General features: G+C 37.9%; 4 protein-coding genes and 2 pseudogenes across 4 annotated transcripts; 3 read left to right on the top strand and 3 right to left on the bottom strand.

The window, feature by feature from the left end:
• Window positions 1-452: 452 nt before the first annotated feature.
• Window positions 453-1,082, bottom strand: LOC145501233 (histone H2A pseudogene; annotated as a pseudogene).
• Window positions 1,083-1,465: 383 nt separating this feature from the next.
• Window positions 1,466-2,666, top strand: LOC145501225 (histone H2B.1 pseudogene; annotated as a pseudogene).
• A 108-nt stretch (window positions 2,667-2,774) lies between these two features.
• Window positions 2,775-3,619, bottom strand: LOC145501211 (uncharacterized). The gene has a single exon (XM_081480733.1). The coding sequence runs from the start codon at window positions 3,448-3,450 to the stop codon at window positions 2,875-2,877; it is 576 nt and encodes a 191-aa protein (XP_081336859.1). The 5' UTR covers window positions 3,451-3,619; the 3' UTR covers window positions 2,775-2,874.
• A 2,202-nt stretch (window positions 3,620-5,821) lies between these two features.
• Window positions 5,822-15,215, top strand: LOC145500602 (uncharacterized). The gene is made up of 9 exons (XM_081480121.1): window positions 5,822-6,299; window positions 7,661-7,755; window positions 8,606-8,650; window positions 9,755-9,964; window positions 10,900-10,973; window positions 11,843-11,954; window positions 12,064-12,126; window positions 12,826-12,962; window positions 13,539-15,215. Exons 1-9 carry the CDS (start codon window positions 5,987-5,989, stop codon window positions 13,636-13,638), a joined length of 1,149 nt encoding a protein of 382 aa, XP_081336247.1. The 5' UTR covers window positions 5,822-5,986; the 3' UTR covers window positions 13,639-15,215.
• Window positions 15,216-16,846: 1,631 nt separating this feature from the next.
• Window positions 16,847-22,354, top strand: LOC145500604 (uncharacterized protein C8orf74-like). Its single transcript, XM_081480123.1, has 3 exons — window positions 16,847-18,495; window positions 19,996-20,294; window positions 21,145-22,354. Exons 1-3 carry the CDS (start codon window positions 18,255-18,257, stop codon window positions 21,442-21,444), a joined length of 840 nt encoding a protein of 279 aa, XP_081336249.1. The 5' UTR covers window positions 16,847-18,254; the 3' UTR covers window positions 21,445-22,354.
• Window positions 22,355-22,453: 99 nt separating this feature from the next.
• On the bottom strand, window positions 22,454-27,010 carry LOC145500603 (uncharacterized). The gene is made up of 3 exons (XM_081480122.1): window positions 26,654-27,010; window positions 24,276-24,507; window positions 22,454-23,518 (listed from the first exon to the last, which is right to left on the bottom strand). Exons 1-3 carry the CDS (start codon window positions 27,008-27,010, stop codon window positions 23,250-23,252), a joined length of 858 nt encoding a protein of 285 aa, XP_081336248.1. The 3' UTR covers window positions 22,454-23,249.
• Between the last annotated feature and the right edge of the window lie 30 nt (window positions 27,011-27,040).

Here is a 27,040-nt window from a genome sequence, read left to right as displayed (position 1 = left end):
AGCATAAAATAAGGGTGACAAAAAAATCTAAACTAACCCAACTACTTACGGGCACGCTTTGTATAACATTAACAATGGTTTTCCTATTGCATGACACACATCTCGGCTTGTAGTAATCAGCAATAGTTCTTATTCATAACTGTTGCATTCTTTCTGTAGCACGCGCCAGCGAATATCTAGATTTGCAAACTGCATGATGAATACACCCACATAGTAAATAAGTTTACTGCCGGACATTTGGATTGCTCTTTCGCTTTTGCCGCCTTCCTGGCCGAACCGAGCAGGACCACTAGACAACTTCTCGAACACTCGTAGGTACTTATTAGATCTTGTAATAAAAGCCGTAGAGAATATATATGAAAGTCACACAAGAGATTAACTCGCTAAGACTGTTTTAAGTCACTTTTATCGACTTCCAGCTGATAAATATAATACACTGGACTCTCGGTTTAAAACGAACGCGCGCATGCCTAATTATTGTACGCCTTGTGTTTTTCTCTATGTGTGTACTGCAGGCAACTTTAGATTGATTTCATTAGTTTTGTTTTGTAGTTGAAGCGAATGCCTAACAGGAGGTAGTTTTTGGTAACTTTGATGTATTGCTATAAGGCCGCTTATCTTTGTATTGGAACATGACTGTTATCAACATTTGGTGGCTCCTAAAAGAGCCGTTTTGAGTTTGTTATTAAGCTGGGAGCTTAATGTTGTTTCTTCTCCGCCTTCTTGGGTAGAAGCACTGCTTGTATGTTGGGAAGAACTCCACCCTGAGCGATAGTCACACCAGCAAGAAGTTTGTTTAACTCTTCATCGTTTCGAACGGCTAACTGCAGGTGACGAGGGATGATCCTGGTTTTCTTGTTGTCCCGAGCAGCATTTCCAGCTAACTCGAGAATCTCAGCGCTCAGATACTCCAGTACGGCAGCCAAGTAGACTGGAGCACCTGCGCCGACACGCTCGCCGTAGTTGCCTTTGCGAAGGAGACGATGGATACGACCAACAGGAAACTGAAGTCCTGCCCGAGATGAACGGCTCTTAGACTTGGTGCCCGGAGCTTTGCCTTTTCCTCGACCTGTCATTTTCACTTTCTGAATGTTCTCTTTGCTTGTTATCTCTGGCAAAGTTGAGTTGAACGATTTTGTTCTAGTCTAGTCAGCCCGAAACTATGACCCGGATTTTTATTTGATTTTTCTTCAAATCAGAGGATCAAAGCGCACCAATCAAAACCGCGCCGTACTCCGAACAAAAGATAATTAGCAGGCAAAATGCGCTGTCGGTAGCGTCGGCCTATGGGTAGTTGTCAGTTAATGAAATAACCAATCGGCGAAAGGCAATTTCGATCCGCATACTAATTAATCCTCCTGGATAATTTGTAATAAATAGCAGTTAAGTTACCGTGGCATGTTCAAAGCTGATCTCATCGGATCATCTAGAATTCCAAACAATTTTTCAGAGAAGCCAGATAAACATGGCACCGAAAGTTCCAGCAGCAAAGAAAGGCGAGAAGCGAGCGGGAAAAACTAAGTCGGCGGCAGTTGATGGTTCGGCCAAGAAAAAGAGGAAGGGAAAGAGAAAGGAGAGCTATGCGATCTACATCTACAAGGTCCTTAAGCAAGTTCATCCCGATACGGGTATTTCTAGCAAGGCCATGGGTATCATGAATTCGTTTGTGAATGATATCTTCGAGCGTATCGCCAATGAGTCTTCCCGCCTGGCGCACTACAACAAGAAGTCGACCATCAGCTCCCGCGAGATCCAGACCGCCATCAGGTTGCTTCTGCCCGGAGAACTTGCAAAGCATGCTGTCAGCGAAGGCACTAAGGCTGTCACCAAGTATACCAGCAGCAAGTAAACATCGACTCCAGCGTTGATTCACAACAAAAACGGCTCCTTTAGGAGCCACCACATGTCATAAAAAGCAATGTCCAACGTGTCAGTTCTTTAGTTATTAACCCCTTCTGCTCCTTTAATCGCCACACTACACAAGGCTTTCTTTTAAGCTTTCAGATTTGAGATAACTATTAGATTTAAGAGAAATATATACATAGAGTTTTTGTGTGTGTGTGTGTTTTTTTTTTGCAAAATAAAACTGTTTACAGCAATGAATGGCCCAGTTCAAGTTCTTTATGCTTTTCTTTATAAAGGATAGCTCGGAACGCTGCCTGTCAGTTTTTCACGCAAACTTTCCGTGTGCCGTCAACGTTTATCGTGGACTATTATAAGACTCCCCGCGAAAATCAACAAGCCAGTGGCACCTAATGTCATGTTCTCCGCACGCGCATAATTTAACAGGCAGTTTCCGCGCGCTTAGCTTCCGTTTGTTTCGTTGCAATGAACACTCGCACGAAGTATCATGTAATGGTTTTCACACTGAAGAAAGCCTATGCCCGAAGAGTTTGTGACTTTTCACAAGATGCTGAACCTTTGACATTTTTCAACCTTATCGGTTTTCAGTTTTTATTTTCTTTTGATTTGTTAGACCGAAGTTCACGGCTAAGTTCACGTTCTCCGCACGCGCTCGAGTGTTTCACTCCATCTCTGGTCAAGCATCAGAGAAACTTATTAAACAACGCTCAAGATCTCTTTTGTTTGGTTTTTTTTTTTTGCGAGATCTATCTTACGTCTTATTGACAAGAGCATTTTCTTTGCAGCTTTCGGGCGTTGATCTTCGATTGCCTGTTTTTTTGTTTTTTTTTTTATCCTGTGTGAGTGCGAGTGTGTGTGTTGCACCTAGTTTTACTTTGTTATTCCGTCAAATATATGGAGGGAAATATATGTTTTGTTTTTTTTTTCAAGTTGGTCATTGCTTTTGTTTATTTGGTGGCTCCTAAAAGAGCCGTTTGGTTTACTGGACGCCGGGCGAAGATATCTCTTCGTTTACTTCTTCTTGGTCACCTTAGCTTTCTTGACTGCGGCCGGCTTTTTAACTTCTTTCTTTGTGCTAGGTTTCTTCGCAGCTACCTTCGGCTTTGTTGGTGACTTTGTGCCTGATGGCTTCTTGACTGCAGGCTTCTTGGACGTATCTTTCTTGGATGACGGACTTTTTGTAGAAGAGTTTTTCGTAGAAGAAGTCTCTTTCTTGGCCGCAGGTTTCTTTGTGGAAGCTTTCGTTGTAGCAGCGGGTTTCTTTGGCTTAGCCAGCGGCTTTTTACTCGGCGCAGCAGACTTTCTGGTCGGCTTTTTCTGCTCTTTTGGTAGCTTAAATGATCCTGAAGCTCCCACTCCCTTGGTGTGGATGAAGGTTCCATTGGCTGTACCCTTCTTCAGAGCTGTCTTGACGTGATGAGATGCTGTATCTCCCACCTTGTAGTTGGCCTTAACGTACTTCTCGATCGCTTGGCGTGAAGAACCGTTGCGATCTTTCAACGTGAGAATAGCAGTCTTAATCATCTCTTCGTATTTCGGATGTTCGGCAGGGGTTTTGGTCATCTTTCGCTTAGCGTTGTCTGACATTCTGCTAGTTTCTGTCGGTCTACTGAGCTGTGAATTGTGTGACTCTTTCGAGAAATTCGAGGCACGTTGTTAGCATTGTAAGTTTTTACTTGTAAATGCGGACCGCAGAGAGAACAAGCCCGGCAAAGTTAGTAACGGACGTTGTTATTCTGTGTTTCTTTCATGCAAATACTTGGCAATAAATTGCTTGGTACACAGTTTTATTTGAGTTTTTCATTGAAATACTTTATTAAAACCTTTTTAAAGGGACCGAGGTACAGTCTTTTTTCCAACAACACGATAAAACTCGAAGTGAATCGACCGACATGTAAAGGCAAACGCTGTCTAATGCGAAGAAACGCTAGAAAGAATGATATTGGACTGATGTTTTGTTGACGTTTGGTCAGTTTGTTGGTTGGTTAGTTTCATTGGTTTATTCGTTGATTTGTTAGTTCTATCCTTCGTTTGTTCGTTGGTTTGTTTGTTCGTTCCTTCGCTCATTGTTCGTTCTTTCCTTCGTCTGTTTTTGACTGGTTCGCGTATTCGTTAGTTCTATCCTTCGTTTGTTCGTTGGTTTGTTTGTTCGTTCCTTCGCTCATTGTTCGTTCTTTCCTTCGTCTGTTTTTGACTGGTTCGCGTATTCGTTAGTTCTATCCTTCGTTTGTTCGTTGGTTTGTTTGTTCGTTCCTTCGCTCATTGTTCGTTCTTTCCTTCGTTTGTTTGCGAAATTGAAGTGTATTGCCGAAGAACATGACAAGAAGAACATGACACAATGTTTTTTCTTTAGCGAGAGCTTGAACTTGCATCGCCTAACCAGAGTTTAGCCCACAGATCATGGGGCTAATTGCGTGACAAAGGTGTGACTGTATCAGGCCTGCAATGCATTATGGGTATCTTAATCGTTCCAGCACGGAATGAACACTCGCGCCCAAAGTGAAATATATTTTAAGTGTAAAAGCAGGTCATAACTTGAACTTTCCGATGCTCCCGTTGCCTTGTGTCTGCAACGTAACTCTTGAAAATACCTGTTCTTCTCCCTGTAAAGAGACCTGCTTTTACACTGGCTCCGTTTTGGCTTCATGCAGAGTCGCTGTCCAAGTTTCATTGTTGAAGTGCTGAGAAGCACTCTTGCACAAGCGGGCTGCCGCACACAATCGTTTCTTCGAAAGGTGCGCTTCAACTTGCGGATCTCCAGACTTAATGATGTCTTTTGATCACCAAAACAGAGCCTATTTTGTAACTCACTTCTTTACAAACCAGGTAGCACCAATTCGTCGATATTCATACCGAGGCCATGTCACATGACCCCTCCAAACTGGTTCTCAGACCTCCGCTCGATTTTATGCAAATAACTATGTTTTTGAGTGCGCAATGCTGAAGTTTTCAGCTTTCTTTTGTAAAGCAGGAGAGGAAAAAATCCCGCATAATCTCAGCCTACAGTCTAGGAACGGTCACTCCAAGACGCAGACCATGGAGGCTGCAGACCGTGCAGACTGAGTACTTTTTTTCTGAGACTTGACTCACTTTTTTCGCTTCTTATGACAAAATAGTGATCTATATGCCCTAATGTTTGTTATTTATCCACAGGAGCCGCAAACTCAACATCTGACTGTTGAATCACGCGTTTAATAGACTTTCTATGGGAAATGCCCTTTACTGGTCCTAAATATACTAAAATCAAGCACTAAAATAAACTTCCATACATTCTGGCCGGAAATTGCGTGAAGTTTTGACGGGTTTGTGGTTTTATTTCTTTTCTCTTATTTGTTGTTGTTGTGTTGTTGTTTTTTTTTCGATTTTCTTCGTCTTCGTTCTCCTCTTAACTGGTTCATTAAACAAAGCAAGGACGGGACTCTAAGCGACCTTCTCCCACAAATCGCGTTTTCTTCACATAGTACAGAATCGCATTACACTAGCAGTATTCCCTCTTTCGCTTAGTTGAGCATGACCGTAAGTAAACCTGGACGAGAAAAATGCTCGCATGAAATTTTTCCTCGAGGTTTTCTTATGCGTCACGCACGATGGACTAAGCGAAAGAGGGACCACTCGCAGTTTAAATCGCCATAAAAACAAAACTGCCATAAGGACAGATAAATTAACCAGCGCATCAACTCATCACGACAACCGTACTGCGCTGGGAATTTCAAATGCTATTCGGTTTTCTGTGATCTTTCCATGCGCTAGGCGTTTTTGGCGTGATCACAGTCACACTCCAACAGCCACGTTACATTTTGTATAGCAATAGTAGGAAATGCACAAGTTACGTGTGACATTACATTACAAGTGAAGTTTATTTCTACATTTTAAAATAGCTTTACTTAAGCATATTTAGGACTAAAGGAAGCTTCCCTTGCAAAATCTAAAACACATCAACAGTCGCATACCACCGAGTTTGCGTGGCCTGTGGATGAACAGAACCAAAAAATATGTGAGTCAAAACTAAATTCAAAAACAAGAATAAGAAAACAAAAGTACTCAGTCTGCACAGTCTGCGTGGTCTCTACGGTCTGCGATCTGCAGTCTGCATGGTCTGCGTTTTGGGGTGACCGGTCTACGAATGCATATGTTTTGCGAGAAGCCACATCCAGCTCTTCCCCTTGTGGACCCCCTGTGCTGTGCGGGTTTCAGACTCTCTGAGCCCGCGCAGTATCATGGCAGAGGATACCTTAAGGAAAACAATATGGCGGAGGCGGGGGAATCTAAAGAGAACCCGTTTTCTTTTAAAACCTTTGTGAAAACCAAACAAGATACGACAAGTCCAAAAACTAACAGAGCTCAAGGTAAACAGAAGTCTAAAGATTCTGCTGTGAATCTGCGTAACAAGAATAATTTTAAAGATGAGGCACCTTTTCCGGAAGTCGACAAACAAGGTACGACAATCATATTTCACGACTATTTCTTTCTTCTTTGCTCGTAAACAATACAAATTTTTCAGTAATTATAACAGTTCTTTCAAACTTAAGGAACTTTTCACACGTTAACGCAAAATTAATAACTCAAAGGAAACATACCTGCAGTGATTTTCGCTTTCATTTTATCCTCGACAGTTAACGTTCTTCCGCCATCATAGAAACTCGAGCTTACCTGTCTTTATTTTTTAAAATTAAATAATTATAAGCTTTTTTTGAATTGAATAAATCATATGTCATTCTTTCATATCATGTGTCTACTAAACTGTTGCCTTTTATTAGAACCTAGCTCAACCTCAAGTTGGAAAAAACTTTTTTACAATTTCCCTCTACAATGTCTAAACTTATGCAACCTTACATACACCTTTTTACTTCAGCCGAGGCCACCTGACAGTTTCCAACCAATCACGACACAATTTCGAAAGAAAACTACCTGATGAATTTGTACGTGATATAGGTATATATCACCAATCATGTTTGAACAGTACGATTGTCAGCTGTTGGATCAAGCAAGTTCGACTGGCTGATAAATACGTGCAAAATTTAATTCACTTCAACAGCACAACAAACAAATGACAGAAGTAACTTTATTTGCAACTAGCACATAGAAAACCACCCATAAATATAATGAATTTAAACACTTAATTTTTTTAAGTGATCATATTGTTGGTTTCAATGACAAAGACAAATAAAGATAAATGATTATGCAGTTCCATATCCATGTTACTCATTCATTACTCCCACATTGAATAATTAGAAACATAATCACTCTGATCATCAAAGCATGATTGATCCATGCTGCTTCCATGCTGCTTACTTCTTTAGTTTGTCAATAGAATGTGTTTCAATGTACAGGGTGCAAAGAAAACTGAAAGCCACTCTCACTAGCCCCCTAAGAATTTCTACTAGTGTGATTGACTTCTTTACAATTAAATTGATCTAATAATTAAATCCCTTGCAATACTGCTGCAATTTGAATTTCCTCAAAAAATCAAGAGGTTGACAAAGGGTGCAAAAAGACCACTGTTAAAAATACCAAAAAGTATTTTTTGATGTGTGAATTTTATTAAAATTTGGTCAAAAACAGTATCACCCCCCCACCCTTCCTTTTCACCACTCTCCATCCATGCTCTGTCCATGGGCGTCACTGCAAAATCTAGTGGTACATAAAGCTATCAGACTCCAGTTTCTTTGCCCACTGAATTATCTTAGACTAACCTTTACATATCCTCACAAGTTTCAACTTAGTTTATACTGTATTATTTTCATTGTGAAGTATAGAATGGATGTGTTTCATTATGAATATCTCCATTGACTCTCAGATGAAGACAATGACGGTAGGAAGGAACTCAATCCATTTTCATTCAAAAGGTTTGTGTCAGATGACTTGGCATCCAGAAACAAGCGTGTTCTACAGGTATTTCACCATATGGTATTTATCAAGCTCATAATTAACCTACACTATTAAATAAGCACTATCTATCAACCTCTCTGCAACGTGTTATTGACCTCTGTATGACTAACTTATTTCAGCTTTTTGTGGTTGAAATGTCAGTCTGTGCATTTCCTACAATTAACAGACTCTAGTCTTTGCTTGGACAAAATAAAATGTATATGAACAATGACATGTTCAACTTTATGTCTTTTATTTTATACAATTCGATTCATGATTTTGTTTTTAAGATAGTTACAACTTATTCCATTTGCCCTTAAATGTGCTTACTCAATTTCTTGCTTAGGAACTATGCATTTTTAGCAGACAAATTTTTACCATTGTTAAGTAAAGATCATCTTTAGTTATCTTATCTCTTATCTCTCAAGGTAATTTGTAATCATCTTTAATTAGTCATTGATTTAATCTCCAACCATTGTTCAGATTTCACTGGAAATGTGCAAATTTTACATGGCCATTTTCTGTTTATTGTGGGAGGCGTGGTGACCTCATGGTTAGTGCGCTTGTCTCCGGATCAAGCGGTCCGGGTTTGAGCCCAGGTCGGGGACATTGTGTTGTGTTCTTGGGCAAGACACTTTACTCTCATAGTGCCTCTCTCCACCCAGGTGTATAAATGGGTACCGGCGAACTTAATGCTGGGGGTAACCCTGCGATGGACTGGCATCCCATCCAGGGGGAGTAGAAATACTCCTAGTCGCTTCATGCTACAGAAACCGGGATAAGCTCTGGCTTGGTGGGCCACTTGGCTCGTATACAGAATGAAGCTTTACTGCCTGTTTATTACAATGTTGTAATGTGGAACATTCTTTTGTAGATCATTGATGACGAAGTCCATGAGGTGAAGACAGATCAAGAAAATGTACGTTAACTCTTAGTTTTTAACAAGTGAAAACAAAAATGCAACACAATATAGGATATTAATAATAATAATAATAATCAATAATAATAATAATCAATCTTAATTTGTACTCATTCTTGCTAAAGAAAAAATTACAAGTCACAGATATTTGCTTGACTTAAGTACCCTCCCCTCAATTAATTGAAGGGGTACATGGAAAAAGACCCCAAGTGACATCTGATAGACTGCAAGATTCTACTAGCAAATTGCTTTTCACTTCCTTGTACAGACAAGGAGAATTTGACATGAGATCAAGAGTCACTTAGGGCTTTCTTCCTTGCACCCCTTCAATTGTCGCAGTCTAAACCAAACAGCAACACCTCCCATTGAATTCAATCAGAAAAAATGTATGTATTAACATTTACAATAGCATTTGAACCTACTTCATCACAAAGTATGTCTAAAACTAAAGAATTGAATGTATTTTCTAAAGTTTCAAATTTAATAATTAACAATTTTATTCTTTGAAATCATGGTGAGTAGTGGTAGAATATTAAAATATAAATTAACTAAATTTTCTGCTGTTATTCACTGAGATTGAAAAGAATAATTGTTTTTGTATACTAACATGAAGTGATCCAAAACGGACCAAAAGAAAACCATCAAAGACAAAGTTAATTGATCTCTCAGTTCAAATTGCGTGGAAAACTTGCAAGCGGCCCAAAGCATGGACAAAGCTATTTACAGAATCTTCAAACCTGGCAAATGTATTTTAACCTTTAAGAAAATCCTCGTCACAATCTAGCTAAATTGTCTTTTAACACTGTTCAAATCAGCAATCTTGATCAAAAGTCTGCTTGGAAAAAAAATTCCTGTTCGATCAAAGTTGCCAATTTCACTTCAAATACTTCGCAAAGGATCAACCTGAAATAATAGTGTGTGCAGGACTAAATAAATAAACTATCTTGCCACTTGTTCAAGAAGATATGTTACTTTTCTACCTTCGTATCTTTTGCATATGTTACCAGTTATCTTGCTTTAATCTACAACAAAACAAATGATCATGCTTAATTCAAGTTTTCTTTGTTTTTCACAAGCAATTTGTTATCTTTATAATTCATCTAGGGAGATGAAAGAGAACAAATTGATACCTCAGACCAAAAGATCGTTCGAAAAAGTGATTCAGAAAGCACAGAGACTGATGAAAGTGAGAATGAATCTGAAGACAGTTTTAATTCCTCTGCTCAGTCACCAGTATCAGGAAGTATCAATTACTTTGTAGCACCGCTAGAAAGTTCTGAAACTCAGGCCATGGTAATTGAGGAATTGAATCAGGTAAGGTTGTATAGAAACCCAGTATTCACAGGATCTTTTTTTTGCTAGTCCAAATATAACATTTCTTCAGTGGTGTGACATCACTACAGTTGCATACCAGGATACCTAGTACACAGGGGGGAGGGGGTGTGGGGGGGGGTTTATTCCCAGGAAAAATGGTTTGGACCCTTACCCTATTTATGACCAAAATCTGCGATTTTCCCTGTCCTATTTATGACATGACAGAAAATTCGAAACCCTATTTATGAACTCATCCTTAAATCAATACCCTGCTTCAGACCTGCCTTATAATTAGTTCCTTAGTTCAGATCAATGTTAAATTACTGTAAACATAATTTGTGAAGTGCTTTTTCTGATAGTCTTACCAATAATGATAAATATCTAACTTCCTCTTAAAAACATACCCATGTTAAGACTAGAATGCAAAAACCCTACCCTGTATATGACCAAAATGGCCAAAATTTGATACCACATTTATGACCAAAATGGCTGAAAAACCATACCCTTTGGGGCCCCACATACCCACATAGCCCATATAAGGGAGTACCACCCCCCCCCTCTGGGACCTACTATGACAGAAATCAGCAATCAATCGTCTTAGCTTGGTCATGTTGAAGGTGTTTATTGTTACTAATATTTCTAAATTATCTATATTTTTGAATAAAAAAATTGAGAAAGTTTTAGGTGGATTTAAACTTCCCCTGTTCACGTTTAGTTCCGTGCTGTATTTGAAATCCTACCATCAAGTTCTCTTTTTGCTGATGATCTTCTTTTCATCTTTAATAGAGTTTGTTTGTATTCTTTTTAGACTACAGTTACTATCCAAATATAAATAGTGCTTCCCTACACAATCATGAATCAACTTTTGACATTTGTCATGAATAACACTATTTTTGTAAACAGCACAATTACAAATGTCTTTATCATTGAAACAGCTTAAAGAAGAAAATGAAAGGCTTAGAAGAGACCTGCAAGAATCAAACCAAGCAAGAGATGAAGAGAAGAAAAGGTGATAACTAGAACTCCTGCCATTTATTGATTTTAAAGAGGAAGGGAGTGTTAGAATTGACATAACAAGACTGTTTAGCCCATTGACTCCCATGTCGCCAGTAACCGGCCGTGACGAGCCTCAGCCTTTGTTCCACTTCTGACATCATTTCCTCTGACCAAAATGGGCATCATCCATGCTCAACATCTGCAGGATGGAAAGATCTTTCCAATGATACCCAGATCAGAGTGATCGGCTCAATGGAGCCTGAAATATGAACGAAAATGCTCAAAAGGTTGAGTGAAAAACTCAGAGTAAAACTTCCTGCAAGTACATGTGGCTACTCTATGGTAAAAATGGCCTGTCTCGATGATGCTTTCTCAAAAGTTTTTAAACTGGAAGCAAGCCCAGTAAAAGGTCAATCACTGGAGCAAAAAGAAAAGAAAAGGAGAAAAAGGAAAGTGAAAAGAAATTTAAAAAATCGAAAAGCCTAAAGACGTAGGTCACTTTCTCCTCCAAATGGGTTTTAATCATTTGATGGGTTTTAATCATTTGACAAGTACTACTCTACAAAATAAAACCATTATAATAGCAAATTATGGCGGACCCAAACTTGCTCATTTTAGATCAATATTTCAGACTGTACTTTGATTTTCAAACTAGAAAAAAAAAATGCACATTGAAAAACTTGGTTCTGCTCTTGGTAAGGTTCTTCACTTTTCTGGCCCATGATTGTAACCCATTTCCCAGGCTGCGCTTGCCATTGCAAGCAAATATATGGATTAGTGCTTAGCCCAAAAACACAGGTGCTGTTTCTGTAATATTGGTAGGACATTTTGAATGGAGGTTTAACTGTATTTGAATTATTTGCACCATGTCTTTTTTAACAGGGTTGTAAGTTTGCAGAGGAAGCTGGCAAAGATTGAGAAAAGAGAGGCTGATGAAACAGCAGCCCTGGAAAATATGGTACACATGGTTGAGAAAAATCTGGAACTTACTACGGTAATAACCATTTACACTGCTTGAAACTACTGCTTTGCACTGCTTGACTGTGAGAGAAATGTACAAAGAAATGATCTATTATAGTTCAGGTTATTTGTTGTTTTTTCAGCAAAGAGCTCTCAGAGCAGAAGCAACAGTTGCAAAATTAAAGGAAGAAGTAACCATATTAAAGGTAATTTTTATGGCTGACTAAGATCCCTTTTACTCACATTTGAAAATAGAAACAATAAAGAAAGTATTATTATTATAAATTAAGTTACCTAACCTTCTCCCAAATTGTGTCAGCCATCTACAGAGTGAAATAAAATTCACTGAAACAGATTCACTTTTCCTTCAGAAAACCATCAGAAATAACTTGCTCATCCAAAACATGAAGTTCTCGCCTGAAAGATTCCTAAAAATATGAAGAAGTACAGAGCATGTTGGTTGTCCTGTTTCTGTCAGTTCATGCTGCTTAATCCAGGAGTGTCTCTGGCAACATGAGTCATTTGGCAGGAGTGAAACTGTTGCTTGCTGAATATTGAAATATCTCTCTCAAATATCCGAATAATTAACTCTCCTGCTTATCTTGGAGTCCTGAGGGGGGAACTTGCACGTAAAATGTTCTAGATACCAAGGAAAGTGCATGGAGTTCATTTTTATTCTTTACTTGTTTTTAGTGTTTTTTGGGGAAAATTATTTGGATATTTGATGCATTTTTGTTGTTGAATGGGTGGAATTCTACTTTCAACAATTTTGTTAGGCTCAAGAAAGCAAACTTGGCAATCTCCTGGATTTTTATTTTATTAGGTTGTTGATTTGAATGCTGCTCTTGTAAATAGCAACAAGTTTATAGCTAAAGCTGGTTTTAACCATGTGAATTGCATTGCAGACTGAGTCTGTTCCCATAGCAACATATAATCAACTCCTGGATGCCAATCACTGTACAATGACAGCTGTCAGAGATAAATCCAGAGCTGCCGCAGATCAAATGAATGTCGCAGCAAAGAATGCAGAGCAGGCAGTAAGGTGAATATTAGGAATAGTTTTTGTTCAGTAAACATCCTGGAAAATCACAGGTTGAAGTTGTTCTGTACCTTCAGTTAGCTGGACTAACTTGACATATGTGCATACTCTCAAGTGTGCAAGCAAACTACACAAAAACCAACAAATCGCAAATAACAACAGTGCATTTACATGGTGTTGCAACAAATGGAAGGATGCAGTTCTGCTACATTCTAAGAGCTGACGTTTCTTGGAATTCCTTTTGCAATTGTAATAACTCTGTTTTGAATAGTGCTACAAGTGATAATTGAGAGAAAAACTTCCTTTCTGCCTTTTGTATTAGCAACTGTTTTTCTCTTGTTGCTTATGCAAGGAAAATGCAGAGATAAGATTTGTGCTAAACAAGTTACTTCTTCCATTTTAGACTGGCATCTGTAAAATGCCAAATTTACAAATTGAAGAGCAGTTTTAATTCTGGAAAGACAATCACATACCTCCTTGTCATGTATTTAAATAACAATGCCGTACTTATGATTAGCTATGCTGAATCTCTTTTCCATTAACCTTTCTTAATTCTTCTTCTTCTTAATTGCTTTTTAGGCAACTGCTATCTGGTGTAGACACACTAAAGTTTATATCACAGCAACTGGACACCATTGACAGAATAACAGAGGTTCATGTTCATCCAGAAGACAGATAACGACAACTTAACTAGTCAGTCTTTTTACAAACAAGTTGGTCTCAAGCCAAACCTGAGTCGGCGATCACTTCTATGAAACAAGGACAACCAGTGTAAACTACATGTTTCAGAGCAAGCTTCTCTTTTTGCAGGGGTGAAATGATTATAAATGTTCATGGATGAGGGATTTCTTTCATCCTGAATGTGGCCTTAAAATTATGATATGAACATGACAGACAGAACCTGGAAGTGACTGAAAGTTTGACAAGTGACTGTTTTTTTCAAAGTTGGTTTCTGATTGGCTGAGGAGTGCCTTGGATTATTGTTCGACAGACAGTCCTGAGAATCTGTAAGCCGTATTTCATGGAACATTGCTATGAAAAATTTACTGTCAGGTGATAGAAATTTCAAGCTCATAGCATAACTTGGAAAAAGATGGCCAGTGAATCCATACCTTCTGAAAAGACCACATCAAATTTTGGCGTAAAACTATTAGTTATTTATTCAGGGCAGGAAAAAACCCAGGTTCAATAGGCTGGGGCAGGTAAATTTTGCTCTTGGGCAAGTGAAAATGGTGATGGTCTGGTGAGCAAGTGAAATTAGCCTCAGTAGTCTTGTTACAGTCCATCAGTGATTACAGACGGTACCTAGCAAATGGTGTAGTTGATAAGGCATAAATAGTGTGTGCCTATTGGGCAAGTACTATTTTAGTGTGGGAAACTGAAATTTACTGACCCTCTGGGCAACTGGATTTCGATTTTTATCTCCTGCTCTGCTGTCTCTTAGTTGTATTAAGGTATTTTCATATTTATCTGGCACCAAGTCTGTGTTGGAGAAATTCTAGTTTACTTACTTTCCACTTTATCATAGACTACAAAGGAAAGTGTCCATCATTTTTGCAGTGCAATCCATATAAGCTGAAACATTCACTCTCAGCAAAAAGTTGAAGCAAAATTATTGGCCAGACATAACAGGAAAAAGATTCCTGAAACAGGAAACAGTTCTCTCTGGAAACAATATTTTAAAGGAAAATATTGGTGAAGCTAATTCACAAGTAGTTGCAAATTTGAACTGCTTAAACATTAGCTTCTTTTCACAAGAGAAGTTTACCAATGTAATAAAATTCAAATGTATTTTCTCATCCTCAATAAACTGATGGTCCTGGGGAAAGAAATGAAATTTGTTTTATTTTTCCAAAAAAACTATCAAAAATTAATTTTAATAATAATAATTGCCATTTTTACATAGTGAATATAACTGCGGGAAGTTGTTCTGCATTGATTGACTAACATCAATGGACTGTTTTTGTTGTGATGTATTTGAATTACCAGAATTAATCTCAATAAATTGGCATTATTACAGGACACATTTAAATGATCCATTTCAACACAGTGGCTAGGAGTTGCGACAGGCTAAAAGTCAGCCTACTGGTCTCTGGATCAAGCAATCCGGGTTCGAGCCCTGCCCAGGGTCATTGTGTTGTGCTCTTGGGCAAGACACTGTACTCTCACAGTGCCTCTCTCCACCCAAGTGTATAAATGGTTACTGGCAAATTGAATAATAGGGGGTAGTCCTGGATGCATCCCATCCAGGGGGGGGGGGGGTATAAATACTTTGTCACTGTTTTATTTTCTGTGAAATGTGATTTAGTTCCTGCCACTCTTTTACCATCCTGAGTATTCACATCATCAGCAAATAATGTAAGCTAAGGCCCTGATGGTAAATGATTACTTTTGTAAATACAGTTAGTATTAAAGGGCCACAGTCAGCTGGCGCACATGCGCATTAGATTACATTTCATTGCTAATTTGCATATCACAGACATGATCCATACTGTTTTTAACCAAATATAATTAAAAAATAATATCATAGGTGAGCAAAAGCACACTCAAAAACAGATTTTTCAGTAAACGATTGAAAATCAAGCAAAACGATGCGAAGATTGAAGTGGATTCTTGATGTACTTTGATTTCAGGTTGAGGTGAACTTTTTTCAAAATGAGAACACTAGTGTCCAGGTCAGTGCAGTCCCAAAGCTGACTGTGTCCCTTTAAACTAAAATCTACTATGTGTTTATTTATGATCTCATAATTTGAACAGTAAATGGTTTATTAAAACACCTGGACTACAGATTTTAGAGTCCATTGTCATAATTTCTGATCGTTTGTTTTCTGGGGATTTGAAATGCTTCTGAATTTTTCTGATGCAGATACAAAGATGTCTCAATGACCTCACATTAAGTATAGGAAATTGTACGAATGTAAGTGCAAGCCATAATGTATCCCACACAATTCCATTGTTTATAAACCAATCAGATACAAGTAGATAACTTATGTGTCTAGTCCAGAATAAAACTGCCACACTAAAGAATAAATTCAATGTTCAATACTAAATTCAATATTTTCCGTGTAAATTCATTGACCTCTTCCATGTATTTTGGGCATTAGTAATTCGGCCAACTTTCATATCATGATCTGGCTACAAAAAGGCTGTCATTCTGCTTTAACAAAATTCCAGTCTGTGATTACTGAAATACATGTGGTTGATAAAAAATGAAAATGTACTTAACAGGAGTCAGAAAATACAAAAGGAATTCTGATGAGAAATCTTGCCTATATTGTTACAATTGCGTGTGTGAAAGGCAAATTCTGATTGTTTAGCATACAATGAAATTAATGATGAACATTGTAGCTTGCACATATGTTGAGCCAAGAAACCTTACACTACCAGTGAAATTGAGGAATTCTCTCAAAGTTGCTGGAGTCCTCGGGTGAGCACAGTTTGAGAGCTTTTCCAAATACCTTATTCCTGCTTGAATTTGGGAGTACTTAATTTCATGATTTTTGGCAAGGCTGTAAATTATTTGAATGTCCATGGGCATTACAAATCAATCATGCAGTGGTCCAATTTCAACCAGTCACAAAGAGGGAATTTCCACAGCCATAGTTATACTTAAGTAAGGCATTTTATTAACCTTGGTGGAATAGTTGCTGTGGCCATTGTCAGACTGATTGGATTAAATTGCAGATCACAGAGTAACCCTAGCTCTAAACAAAACCACTACCCATTTATAATGTTCAGTGGGTGATTTAAGGGAGGAGCCTGGGCTCCACCCCCTCCTCCTTGTTGCCTTTTAGTGGTGAAAATAGTTAAGGTCTGAAGAACTGAATATTTTTAAGGCCTTTACCCTAATGTAAGGCCCTAAGGGGCAGGGAAATGTTGCGGGGGGGGGGGGGGGGCACATTATAATTACGTCTGAATCTACCACTTGTATTCAACAAGTTAGTATACTGACCTATATATTGTGCAGTGTCATCCATAAGTGTGCAGTTTCATGCACTGGATGGAAGTCATCTACAAAGTGATGACATTTCTTTCCCTAAAGTTTGGGAGGAGCATTTGCCACTTTGCCAGTGATTGTTCTTTAATATTGCCTAACGTAGAGAAATAATTGGAAATCAATATTTAAAAAAAAAATGTTGACTGTTTATAGTGGTCGATCTCTTAGCTACAACTAGCTAGATTTCAGGTATGCCAGTTAAACTGAAAGAAAGAAATATTGCAAATAAACATAGCAGGCTTAAAAATCCCAACTGGCAGGGGGCAGACCTGCAGACCAGTTGGCTATTTACAAGTGTGACCAAGGAGTTGAACTGGGGTCTACCAAGAAACAACTCCAGCTTAGTGGTTAGCGTGGGACTTGAACCCGTGACCTCTGGATTTTGAGTCTGGCACCGTAATCACTTGGCCACCCTGACTCCAATAGTATTACTGCTAATACAATTTGATTCTTTCCTTTTGATATTTATATCACCTCATAGAAATCTCCAGCTTATTACACTTCCCCCCCCCCCCCAAAAAAAAAACAACATCAATTTGACTTAATTATAAAGAAATGAAATAAGATAATGATAATAAAAAAGATCAATGGAAATGACAACTGTATCCAAAAGCACCAAAGCAACATACTAGGAACTCTCCCAAGTGGGGTGAGGTGGACTCCGATATGAAGAGGCCAGGGATGCCACACTCAGATTGGCCTCATTTAGGAGTTTAATTCAAATTTTCCAATGAGCATCCACAACCTTTTCATGTGGGAGTTCCCCGGGGATACTTAATTGAATAGCTGAACTCAAACTGCAATTGTTATAATTGGTTGACGGTACCAATCGTAATATAACAAAACAAACAACGAAGTAACTGAAATGGGTCCAACTTGTACGTTTATTCTCCTCGCGATGACGGTATGCGAATATTTTCTTACAACACGATCTCGATAATACGACAGAACAAAACAAAAGGCTCAAAATACAAAATCTCGTATTACATGTCAGCTGGTAACTCGGGTAACACAACATGTCACGGTCACGCAACTATTAGTCTCTTAACAGCAATACATTTCCCCATCTCTAAAAATTGATTTCAGACTGCAGTGTATATTTTCTTTTGATGGTTTTCAACCAATCCTGATAGATTCAACTGACAATGGAGATGAAATGAAAACAGACAGTATCGTGTGATGCAGACGGAAATTCGCTCTACTTTGGGGTGTCATCTTTTGCACAGATTGCGGACCTGTCCTTGTCTTCCGAGCGGGTTTTGATCGGGAACTGGGACGAATATTGTGTAGCAACCAAGATGGCTTCCCAAGTGAAGGATTTCCAGGACGTCTTTCGAAATTCAAACATCAAGGAAAGAGAAAAGGTGTTAGCTAAAGTTCTCAAATTTCCAGAATTTAACGAAGAAGATGATCTAAGGACTGCTACACTAATTGACGTGTATTACGAGATGTTTTCCTATCTGGTAAACAATGGCTTTCCTTGGCGGGAAGTGGCTTCATTCTTTGAAATGTTTCAATGTTTGTTGAGCGAGACACAAGGTAAGCGTTATATAGCTACTGACAGACACAGAAAACAGCACCCGCCATAAAGAGTCTTCCAGAAAATATACAGTACATGTATTGTTACATCAAATTGATTAAGATTGTGATATGATATCCGCTAATGATTTCATCAAGGTGGTAAAGGTTTGAAGTTTTGATTTTGTTTGACCAGAGCATAAAAGCCACAACTGCACACAGCCACTATTCCTCAAATATGAGCAGTAAAATCTAAGCCAGTTCTCATGCAAACGCTGGATTTTGCTTTAATCAGGCGCTGCTGCCCTGATTTATTGAAAATAATATGGAGATGTTTGCTATTTCAGAAAAAAAGAGGGACAGTTCCTTTCAATTGAAGTTCTAAAACTTCTGAGATTTTGAACTTGAAATCTTCATTATCTGCTGACTCATTAGTTTGTTTGCAGTAAAAAAAGACACTGCTTTCCAGAAAAGAAAAGGATCTTAGACTGACTGTTAACTATCAGACAATAGGCTGAGACTGTTGAAAATGATCAGACAAAGCCAAACCCCATTCCTTTCTGAAAATATTATTACAAATAGTCATGGAATAATGAATGTCACGTCAATTAATATCTCTAATTGTGTTAAAGGCATATTCAGCTAGTCAAGGAGCCTTAAAAACATAAAAAGAAAATATATTTCAAGAATATAGCCACAGGATACTGTCTTGACCCCATCATAGCTTAGTACTTATTTAAATATCTTATGGCTAGCTTTGCAGGCTACTCACATGGGTAAAATGAAATGAGGGGATCTCTATACCTTGTAGTATCCTGCAAGAAAATAATGTTCTTCATGCAGTATAATAAATCTTTCACTGACCAAGCTTGTTGAGTAATGTTGTTTGATTTTGGCATCTTTCTTTACTTTTTTTGCGTGTTCATGGACCTTGACTGTGTCTTGGACCACGAAAGCACAAAAAATAGGCAACATGCATCTCATCTCAGACTTGGTTAATAACCCATTTATGCAACACACACTGAGTTTGAGGTTCAGATTGTAAGCTACATTTTTCTCCTTTGAACTAAAGGAGAAAATCAAACAGGAAAAAAACCAGGATCCATGACTTCAGCAAAGACTGAGAAGATGATGTTAATAAGATATTTAGTATATCTCTACTGTGAGTCAGGCAGTTCTAGTTACATGGTATAGCTTCAGATGACCAATTCGTGTCAATACCAAATGATTCAATTCAAAATTGTTGCTAAATTGTTAGCATGTTTCAGTACTTATGAGTGTTGAAATTTTAAGTTTTTTTCAAGTTTTAGCCACAAAACTTGATAAAATTATGTGTACTGACTTTTTGGAGAGAAAAAACAGCTTTAGTTTTTCATTGGTGACCTTCTAAATTGACTAATCACAGCAAGTGTAGTAACTGAAAGATATATAGTAACTTATTTTACTTTCCAGTAACCTACTGTATATTAATATGTGAACCATTAATGCCATTCAATTCCTGTGTTAAACTTGTTTTTGAAGGCAAACCACTGGTAGATGCCATAGCTGTGTTTAAAGAAAAGCTGGACAGTTGTGCCCAGTACTCCTGCGACAACAACCTGAAGTCTGTAATAGACTATGTTTTCTTGACATATTTTCAACATTACAAGTTATATCAATTTGTTCTGACTCAAGAGAGAGGTGATGACATCACCAAGGTTTACTTGGTTGTTGAACCACCCAGAACTGTGCCAGTAATGAGAGAGGCTATACCCAAGGGTGTTTGGGATGAAGAACAGAGAATAAAACAAATTGATCAAATGGAGCAAGAACGCAAACAGGTATGTCTTAAAGCACGTGGCACTCAATTCTGAGTGCAACAGCTAAATTCAAGAAGAGAATGGTTCACAGGGGGTCACTTCATAAGATGCCTTTGACGCGAATCACAATAACAGATTATGTAGTAGAAAAGTGAAGTTAAATAAACTAAAATATTTTTTGAGCCTCATTCAGTACAGTGCTGGAAATAAAAGGCGGTCATTGGGCCTTGTCTGACCAAATTTTGAAGTTCTCCAACTAATTTTACATATTAATCCAATGACTGTTCACCAAATGACTTTGGTAGCTGAAGAGTGAACACGTAATAAAGAGCGGTTGCTTGTTTCTTTTCAACATAAACACGGGATAATTTGTGGCAAAGCAATTTTATGTCACACTCACATGACTCCAAAGAGGGCCCTGTAAATATGATATGACACCATTTAAAAATAAAGCTTAATTGATTAAATGTACAACGACAGATACTGTGACTTAAGAACTGTAACAAAGAGATTTTGGATTTTCAGAATGTAAGGCTTGTTAAAAAGGAGTTGCTTATTGGAAGGAGGGCAATAAATCAAATCTTTATAATGGTAACTTACTTTGATCTGTAAATCCCATTTTTTAATTGAAGATTAAAATCCCATCCATGAAGTAGAACCATTCATGCTACACAAACATTCTACACTTAAAAGCCTTCACCTTATGAAATCATTTTGTCAGCAAAACATAGGAAAATGAGAAAAAAACCCCTGTTCTGTTGCACAATTTGAGGCTAATTTGGTCAAAATATTCACTCGTGGGCATATCAAAACCAGTGCATGTCCATTAAATATATCTACTATGCACTAACAATGATATTTTTCTGTGCAGGAAAGAGCTGCTCAATACGAAGGTGAAATGCAACTAGCTGTCCAACAACTTGAGGAGGAATTTTTGGAACTTGACTTGCCACCGGAAAATTTAACAACTGAGCAGCTAGCCAGCATTGTTACCAATGTTACTGCTAAGAGGGTCGCTGTAACTGGTACAACTATCAATCAAAAAATAGATGAAATGCATGATTCATTAGAGTTCAAGTACAAGCATGCTAATGTTGGTCAGGAAAATGATAAAGGAGGTGGAAAATCTGCGTCAAGCCGTCACTCCAAAGGAAATTCTGGAAAGAAGTGACTTCAGAACATGGAAGAGCTCAAATCTGACTGTTTCCCGTGAAGTGGACAATTATTTGTCTCTGACTACAATTTTGAGTACTTTTCTTCTTTTGTGCTTGTACATTCTTACATTGTGTATATATTATAGTTATTTAAACTTTCTTCACAAAAGGGGTTTGCATTTATCCATCTATTACCATTTATTTATATGTGCAAGACAAAGTGTGATGCTGCAAACACCCCTTGATACAAATAAAGTGAGCTGATAGAACTTTATAGATCTTCTCTCTTTTGCAAATATGCATCCTAGGTAACTTTTCAAGTTCTCACAAAGTACTTTTAAGTGTTTCCAGCAAATTCATAATTCTTACATTATCCTTCAGCAAGCCAAACCAATAGTGCTCAAGAATTTGGCCAGGAAAGAAACTAAACTGAGTAAGTGCTTGTTATGAAACAGAATATTACCGTAACTCTACCTTACTCTTTCATTAGTTACCACTGCAGGAATATCTACATAACAAGTCTCTACACTTGATAAAGAAATATTTTTTTTAGTCTTTATGCAATGGATATTAATTATCTGAATACTGGTCTTTGCTTGGTCTGGTTCATTCTCCTGTTTTGTGACTCATGTCTGTATTTTAATAGGCCCTTTGCATGATCTGGTCACATGGTACAGAATTAATTACACTGGGACGCAAGTTACACAGTGGGACTTTCAAAACAAAGGAAAGTTGGGCTGGACTGGTATGAGTTCCTTTGTTTTGGAAGTCCCACTGGGTAACTTGCGTCCTAGTGTGATTAATTCTGTACCATGTGAGCGGATCGTGCAAAGGGTCTATTCCCATCCATTCCAAAAATTGAGGTCCAAAAAAAGAAGACCGATATAACTGTAAAGATTTTTGATGTAGCTTGCATGTGGATTGTGCGATCAAGACAAAATAAAAACTGTTTTGAGAGTTATTTATTTAAATTTTGCACTTTTTTTAACACCAAAGGTATACGTTATAGCTAAAAAGCAAAGATTCTTTGCATGCCATTTGGATTTCTTGAGACAGTGCCCCAGAGGTTGTTTTAAGCTTACTCTTTAAAACTGACTGACAGAAATCGTTAATGTGCTATAATTATTGGGAGGTGCTTCAGATGTAACAAAAAGTATATGGCACTTTTCACTTTATTTTCAATACAAAAGATTTGTGCTGCAGCTGTACAGGATATAAATAGGACTACACTACATTATTAAATACACTGTCATTCCTGGATGATGGCAGAGTCTCTTGAACTCTAGCTTTAAAGTTAAATAATCATTTCCCTTGATGTAACTCCAGAATATTATTATCTTTGTCAAAACTCTTGCCATCCCTAACAACATGTGACAACCCTTGGGGTGAAGTGACAACCTTCTGATAAGCTTTAAGCTTTCAGTTAAATTTTATATTAAGTTGTAAAAATCCTATAATTCATTAGAATCTCAGCCGAAGAACATCTAAACTTGGGCATCTAATGGCCTGACCACATCATCCCCTGCCAAAAACTTTACTACACAGAGAAATAGTTTTCTTGAAGTTCACTGAATTTATATTAGGATAATCATCTGGAAGTGAATATGCACGGTCATCAAAAACAGACTACATTAAAGAGCACCATTGCACTATCCAGCTCGACATATCCTAAATAATAAATAATTTGGTGTTGAATATAGAACTGTGCTGCATCAGGAATTGAAAGTTCTCATCATGAATTCCACTTTGTCAAGGAATCTAATATTGTTTTCTTTTTTGTGCTCAGGAGAACACTGTAATACAGTTACAAATTGTTTGATTGTTATCCAACAATTTCCAACTCAAACGACTGAGCACTTGCTGCATCACTGCTAGATTCATCCTGTATATTCACTGTAACCAGTGTCTTGATGGTTTCTATTGCTGCCGGCAGCTCTTCAGGTGAAAAATATCTGCTAAGTACAGGAGCTTTCTTTCCCATGCAGTAGTCTGCTTCGTACAGAAGTTTAAGAACAGTCCAAATATAGCCATCTGCAGGCTGATTAAGGAGAACTACTTGTCGTATTTCATCGATAAGCTTCCCCTGTGGATCTGAATTGTAAATGAAATCACAAACATAAGATTAGCCAAAATAGTTTAACTCAACTTCTTGTTTTTCCAAAGGTTACTGTTTCAGGGATTCCTGAATTTCTCTTATATTTTGAATTTCAAGTTGTCCTTTAGTCAGCTAATGCATGTCCTTCCGCTAAAATTAATTTACACCAATTAGCAACACATGCAGGCATAAATTATTACAACATAATTTGTTAACTTTACATTCACTCCTCGACAGGAAAAATTTTGAGATCAACACTGGGCTTGAGAGCTTGTTTCTGGACATTAACTGAAGTCTATCAAGTGCCCAGGCATATTCACTGATCAGTTCACATTAAACAATGTTAGAAAACAGCCCTAAGAAAATACTTGCGCTGAGAATACGTGTTTCTGTAACTCAATGGAAACACAGAACTAGCATGAGCTGTTGACGTAATGATGGCGCGTGCAAAGAGAATTTACATTTTGATGATCAAAGTAAACAAGTTGTTTTTCTTTTTCGTCGCAATGTTTTCTAAAAGAAATAGAAAACATGTTCTCTGTGTTTCTATTGAGTTATAGAAACACTTGTGAAAGTTTGGGTGAACTCAAAAAAGCTGCTGTACTTGATACATGGCAACCTATTGATGTGTGTAGATCTAGCATACACAACACTATGGACATTTTTGTTCCAAGACATCTGTGTGTTACATAGTTGCTAATAAAAATTGCAAATGTATAAAAATATTTATTAAACAATGTATAATAGTCATACCAGAATCAACAGTCGGATATCTTCTTCCAAACAGTTTTGATTCTCTCCCTAGGATTCCACGCATAACTAAGCTGTCTAATACTAGTGTTGCAGAGTTTTCTCTTTCATAAGAACCGTGTATAATCCATTCTACTATTGTTCTTGGCTTCCCATTAGTTTTGTGATGATGCTTTACCATGTCAGAAAATAGAGCTTGATCCAAATATGATCCTGTTAATGTGGCATCTTTAACCTGCAATGTAAAATGATTGATCTTTATGTTTTGTTTCAGATTTCATACTAACTTACCAAACAGAAAATGTCATATAAGATGAGCTGATGTAAATAATGAGAAGGAGATTGGGAGAAATTGAAAGTAATCAGAGCCACAGGAGATGGTTTGTGTAGTGAGCACTTTTCAATTCTCCCAAACTCACTCTTGCTTAAATCAGCCAAGGCTCGATTTCCGCAGCTTTCTCGAGTCCGGTCTACGTTCCTCCCGAGAATGGCCGGAAGCGTGAGCGGCAAAGCATGTCTGTGACATAAACTCATAATTTAATTCTAGCAGCACTTCAGGTGGTCGGAAATGTCATCTGATGACAATCATAGGCAGGCCCACTTGATGCCTACGGCTTGTAAAATTTGTGGCGTTTTTGCCACTTCTTTTAATTTTGGCCCTCCAACCTATTTAGTTTCACATTATTGTTGCGGAAGGGAACAGTTTCTTTTTTTAAAAAAAGTAGAGCAGAGCTGTTTGACTATGGTGTAGCAAATGTCATGTCAAAGGTGTGCATGATGTTGACACCATGTTTACGTTTTGCTAGTTAGTTCGGTTTGATTTAGCTCATTTTGTCTGGCTTCGTCAAAGACTGGTGTCGCTTCCCTTCAAGAAGACTACCGTACACATCAATTTGACCGAGTTTTTTGTTTCTTGAGATCGATGTTTGCGTTTATCCCTCTCTTTGTTGACTTCGTTCGTTATCTGACATTCTGGCACCACATGATTCAAATATAGATTCTAACGCACAAGTCTGTTGACTATTTTGCATGTTTTATATTGCACCATGGTTTAGATCAGGCAAGATTTCATCGGTTGACGGTATTTGGTTAAAGTTTCGTACTAATGTGATCGTACTTCACATCGCACAACTTCTTTGCTACTGCGAGAAAGCTAATTTATGCAGCCTGCTCGATTCAGGCAGGCAGATTTCTTATTGGTTGAAATTAACAATGCCAAGTCCACGAGTCCAGCCATGAGTTCGGGGGAGGAGCGCGGGCTCCTTTCCCAAACAGCGGCTGGTAATCGAGCGTAAAATCAGCCTTGTGAACTTCTAAGTGCTTTCCATTACATGAAAAATTCCAGTTTGAATTTCCAGAAATTTCCAGCGACAAATAAAACACCATTTTCTATTCCATTTGACTTTCCTGCCAGAATTTACAGAATTTTCAGTTAAATGGTCCGCTTTTTCAGAAAATATTCAACAATTCTAGTTTCTCTAGAAACCTCCCCAGGAAATTTCTGCACCAATTATCCCCAAGTCAAAATTTTAGGGATTTTTTGTTGAACAGAAAGTGCCCCATGTAAACACAACGCAACCATATAAATTATATCCTTTCGTAAAATGGTCCACGTGACATCATATAAAATTTTTGACATTGAATCATCATAGTAAATAGAGCAGAATGGTGAATGACACTCGTTCACATTTTTGGCCTCAACAATCATAGTTGTTTACCACTGGCAGCGGAACTAACCAATAGCAACATTTCAGTCATGTAACTCATGCGTTGCCATCTTTTGTCGCTCCTTTGATGTTTGCTGGGCTCCATAATCATTCCCATCTACGACTTCATGTAATCGGAGCAGCTGTTTTCTGATCAAATTCTGTAAAAGAGGCTGCTGATAGCCTGCTGTTTTGTTAACACTCCTATCGCATAAGCCTGATTGTCATTGCCTGTCATTTCACTGAGTGACAGCTAATGTCCCTTATCACCCTTGCTTATCTCGCCAGCACTTTTGTTTTCAATCCATCTTGATAGCACACGATCCTCAGGACCGGGAAACAATTTTCCACACATAAGTATTCAAGGATTCATAACGAAAAATTTTTTTACACAAACTGAATGGACAATTATTAAACCTAAAACTGTACATTTTTCATCAACAACTGAATTGTCGCAAAACAACTTCACTACTTAGTTTCTAACGTCTTTGACTGTAGTTCATATTTCTTTCAGCTTCTTGCCGACTATCGCAAAGAGCCTTTTAGCTTGACGATAAAAATAAGCTTGTGCCTTAAGTCTTTAATTAAAATACGCTTACTTCCTGTTGTTAACTTTGATTTCTACTACTGTACATCTCTAGAACTTATTTTAAGACCCTGTCAAAAAATACCTACTTTTACCATAATACTTTGTCTCTTCTTGTCCATCCAGTGCTTAATTTCTTTGTCCAAGTCAATTTTCTCCAACACATACAAATCTAGCAAGACTGCCGCTGTTGCTGTATCTGTCATGGCGTTAGGCCTCTGTCTTCCTTCTACATTACCTGTGTGTTGATTTTGCCACAACAAACAAAATGCTTGGGATAAACTCAGTTCCCTCTCCGCGATGGAATGTTTATCGAACCTGTCAGAAGCGAGTAATTCGCCAATTTTGGCTGAAACGACCCATTCGGAAGCCATTACGAAAATTTCAAAATATTTAGCCGAATATTTTGCCAGTAGTGTGTCGAGAGTGGGTAGCCTGTGCATCATGGAGACTGTAGGGGAGGTACTCAGGGATAA

This window comes from Orbicella franksi, chromosome 10, assembly GCF_964199315.1.
Source record: "Orbicella franksi chromosome 10, jaOrbFran1.1, whole genome shotgun sequence".
Classification (NCBI taxonomy): domain Eukaryota; kingdom Metazoa; phylum Cnidaria; class Anthozoa; order Scleractinia; family Merulinidae; genus Orbicella; species Orbicella franksi.
The sequence above is the reverse complement of the archived record's forward strand: the minus strand, read 5'-3'. Positions and strand labels throughout refer to the sequence as shown.

Bases quoted from the DNA above. Each gene is read 5' to 3' on its own strand.
- LOC145500604 (XM_081480123.1), top strand. From the start codon at position 18,255: ATGGCTTCCCAAGTGAAGGATTTCCAGGACGTCTTTCGAAATTCAAAC. The intron at 18,496-19,995 runs GTAAGCGTTATA...TTGTTTTTGAAG, and splicing joins TTTGTTGAGCGAGACACAAG to GCAAACCACTGGTAGATGCC. The intron at 20,295-21,144 runs GTATGTCTTAAA...TTTTCTGTGCAG, and splicing joins TGGAGCAAGAACGCAAACAG to GAAAGAGCTGCTCAATACGA.
- LOC145500603 (XM_081480122.1), bottom strand. From the start codon at position 27,010: ATGATGCACAGGCTACCCACTCTCGACACACTACTGGCAAAATATTCG. The intron at 24,508-26,653 runs GTAGGTATTTTT...TTTACATTGCAG, and splicing joins GACAAAGTATTATGGTAAAA to GTTAAAGATGCCACATTAAC. The intron at 23,519-24,275 runs GTATGACTATTA...TTTACAATTCAG, and splicing joins ATATCCGACTGTTGATTCTG to ATCCACAGGGGAAGCTTATC.
- LOC145500602 (XM_081480121.1), top strand. From the start codon at position 5,987: ATGCATATGTTTTGCGAGAAGCCACATCCAGCTCTTCCCCTTGTGGAC. The intron at 6,300-7,660 runs GTACGACAATCA...ATTGACTCTCAG, and splicing joins TCCGGAAGTCGACAAACAAG to ATGAAGACAATGACGGTAGG. The intron at 12,127-12,825 runs GTAATTTTTATG...ATTGCATTGCAG, and splicing joins AAGAAGTAACCATATTAAAG to ACTGAGTCTGTTCCCATAGC.
- LOC145501211 (XM_081480733.1), bottom strand. From the start codon at position 3,450: ATGTCAGACAACGCTAAGCGAAAGATGACCAAAACCCCTGCCGAACAT.